The 3416-nt window shown below is 36.0% G+C and overlaps 1 protein-coding gene across 1 annotated transcript; it reads right to left on the bottom strand.

The window, feature by feature from the left end:
* Window positions 1-263: 263 nt before the first annotated feature.
* Window positions 264-1354, bottom strand: LOC141651330 (uncharacterized). The gene is made up of 2 exons (XM_074459048.1): window positions 1262-1354; window positions 264-1136 (listed from the first exon to the last, which is right to left on the bottom strand). The coding sequence occupies exons 1-2, from the start codon at window positions 1352-1354 to the stop codon at window positions 264-266; spliced, it is 966 nt and encodes a 321-aa protein (XP_074315149.1).
* Between the last annotated feature and the right edge of the window lie 2062 nt (window positions 1355-3416).

Here is a 3416-nt window from a genome sequence, read left to right as displayed (position 1 = left end):
TTTTTTTTTTTTGTTTGTAAAAAAGTGGATTACATCTTTCATTCTTATCTTATTTAGCGATGAGCTGGTTTATTAAGATTCCTGGTGACAAAACTAAGACATAAACAGTGAAAAGATGGGAGTAAGGTAGCAATATCTCCAAGCACCCTTTAGCAAGATGATGTTCTTTTCAATCCCCGCAATTTGGTAGAAGCACTTTGTGAGCAGACGGAGCAAAAATGTTCAAATGAAATATCCTATTACTGACGACCCATTCCGAACTTTCACGATACCAAGAGCTTGATTTGACTTGGCTGATTGACCTTGAACTTGCTTCTCCCCTCAAACAAAATACTTCCTTCATTAGTATAAGCTACCCAGCCGACAGAAGCCTCTAAATTATCGAACCAACTAGCATCAACCTTAACGCGAGTTATCAGGCATGACGATTCCTTACCGATGAGATAGAAAGGGATAAAGGTTTTAATTTTATACCTGAGATCTTCCTTTGGACTTAGCTCATCCATCCTCCCCCCCTTTAAGTCAACGTTACCCAGCTGAATTGCTTCTGAAGCATAGTAAGATGATTGTGAAACTAACTTGAAAAATACACCCGGAACTAGTCTCGCACCTCTAAAAATGATATTATTTCGTAGCACCCATATATTCCATATAATAGCGGCCCGAACAATTACATTAATAGCATCATCCATTTTCCCAAGGTAGCCAATCCAACTTATGATCCAATCACCAACTTGACAATGCGAGTTATTCAACGTATTAATACCCATAGATGATCCATTCCAAATCCTAGAAATTACATGACAGTCCCTGAACAAATGATCCAAAGTTTCCACCTCCCTATAATCATCCTTGCAAAAAATACAAAATGGGTTCACACTAATATTTCTTCTCATGAATTCATAACCCACCAGAAGCGTACCTGTAATAATTTTCGAAACCAAAATCCTCCATATATGCGTTCCAGGGAGGTGCCATAACTTAGACCTGCAGAAATTTTTACCTATAGCAGTGATGCGCAATAAATCCTTTTCTGAGCCCTTATCCTCAATAAAAGAACCAAAAGCCACGCCATATCCACTTTTTACCGAATAAATACCACTACCATTATGTTTCCAGAAAAGATAATTTGTATCCTGTGAGAAGCAAAGAGGAATGGCCAAAATTTTAGTAGCCTATTCCTCGGTAAAGATATCCCTTATATAGCTTTCATTCCACAACCCATTAGGTGTGCTTCGTTTATGATTATTTTGCGGTTTACAAGGTTTGTTGTATGATTACCAGTCTCCTTGATGAAATTCTTGTCAAGCCTTCTATTGGAAGGATTAACGGATCGGTTCCCTTTATTAGCCATTTGATCTTTCTTTCGTAGCCCTTATGGGCTATCCAATGATGTTGTTTGAAAAGAAGGCATTCATTAATCCTAGTATTGCCCGAGAGAGGGACATACGAATTGTCATTGTTGAAGTTTGGGTTAAACCACTTTGCAATCCTGGTTATCAAGCCTCCGTTCACAATATGCTTCATCCCGTTGTTACGCCCATTTCGAAAACGTGCCCATCTCTCAAGTAATAAACGTGCCCATCTCTCAAGTAATAAACGTGCCCATCTCTCAAGCAATACCAAAGGACCATTAAAGTGGTATCCAGTTTTACCTTGAATTTGTAAGTATGATTCCATAAAAGTGAGGTCAAGCCACCGCGGGGTCACGTCGAGCAAGTAGGGTGGTCGTTTCTTATGATCGGGTTTTGGATGAAGGAGGCCAAACAATCTTTAATCTTTGTCAAGTCACGGCCAGTTAGTGCTCTCCAAAATAGTTCTACACTATATTTTCGAGGCTTTGATGTTCGAGAGGGTGATAAATGTAGGCCCAAAATATCGCAAACTCAACCAATGTTACCATTCTAGTGACATTTTCCAATTGAAATTCTATGCATATGGTGTTGTTGAGAGTTGAAATTTTTAGAAAGCTTAGGAATTCTAGTACAAGTGATTTGTAAGTAAGCTCATGTATATGAAACATGGTAGAGAGTCCGAACAAGTCGAACAATGTTTCAGTTTGGTGATAGATCTCTAGCTTTCTAAGTGTATCATGACAAAGAAACTTGGTTGTTGGTTGGGAAAATGTTCTTAACTAGTAGTCGATAATATTTGTGCATATTAGGGAGTGCAAGTTTATATGCATTGTTTATTATCACCTTTAATATTTGTGTAAATTGAAATGGGGTGATAATAATGAAGGGAGGTAGTACTTCACAAATAAAAATGTAGAATTTTTTATTATAAAAAAATTCTTCTAGGTTGAATTAGTTACGTAGCAAAAAAAATTGAAGACAATAATAATAACAATAATCATGATAAAACATTAATAAACATATCAATATTCGTAACATAATATTAATAATCCGTGGCAAACGTTTAGTAAATTGTGGAAAATATACTCTGACGATATATTATGGCAATATATGTATTAATTAACAAAAACGTTTTTTTTACGAGCCCTTTTTGTCATCAGGGCTCACTACTACCGCAAATTTGGGCTTGCATAATCCTCAATCTCTTGGGCAGATGTGTTTGTTTGTGGTCTCCATACGTCGTTCTGCGTTGTTGCATGCTCAAGTTAGTAATTTAGGCTACTGTTCTGAACTTCTCATGAATTTTCGTTGGTAACAATGTGCTTGAATCTGGATTATCGATGACTTAGGTTGTTCATTTCATCAAAACATGAAAGACCTTGTCATTATTTAGGAAATTATCATACATGACTTGTAGCAACTTGTTTTCCTGTCTACCATGATGTTTAGTGTACATAATTTTGTTGGATTAATATGTAATAATGGTGTGTGCTATTGCCAACTTATTTATTTTAATTGTTTATTTTGCTTCTAATACATTTGTTTTCTTGTGATAACTCCTGGATTGTACTATTTCGTATAGAAGCTTGAGAAACAAAGGATATGAACTTAATTCGCGAGTTGAAACCTTAAAGGTATTCAAACTTTTAAAACCTAAATGCTACTTTAGAATTTCTTTATGGATGCATTTTTTGGGGTTGGTTTCATCACAAATGCATGAATATGTTTGTTTTGGTTACTTCTACTTTTGTACTTGTTCGGTTGTAGGTAGAGCTAGAGCTGAGGAAATGACCGAACCGATTATTTCCAGGTCTTAGACCTTCTATTTAGGCCCAAAAGCCCGAAGCCCATTTCATGTGATGGGCCGGATTTGAGCTCGTTGTCAACTCTAAAATTTGGCCCGACCTAGCCCGAAATAATACTAGTCGAGTTTTTTTAGGATATATATTACTCTATTTTATAATTAAGTTGAACAAACCAAAAATCTAATACGAATACGAAAAATGTTTGTAAGAATTTAATTTATTTGTATGAAAATCAAAGGTCCTACCTAATGCTTAT

The sequence above is a fragment of the Silene latifolia genome, chromosome 4 (assembly GCF_048544455.1).
Source record: "Silene latifolia isolate original U9 population chromosome 4, ASM4854445v1, whole genome shotgun sequence".
NCBI lineage: Eukaryota > Viridiplantae > Streptophyta > Magnoliopsida > Caryophyllales > Caryophyllaceae > Silene > Silene latifolia.
Note: the sequence above shows the minus strand (reverse complement) of the source record. Positions and strands in the feature narration are given on the sequence as shown.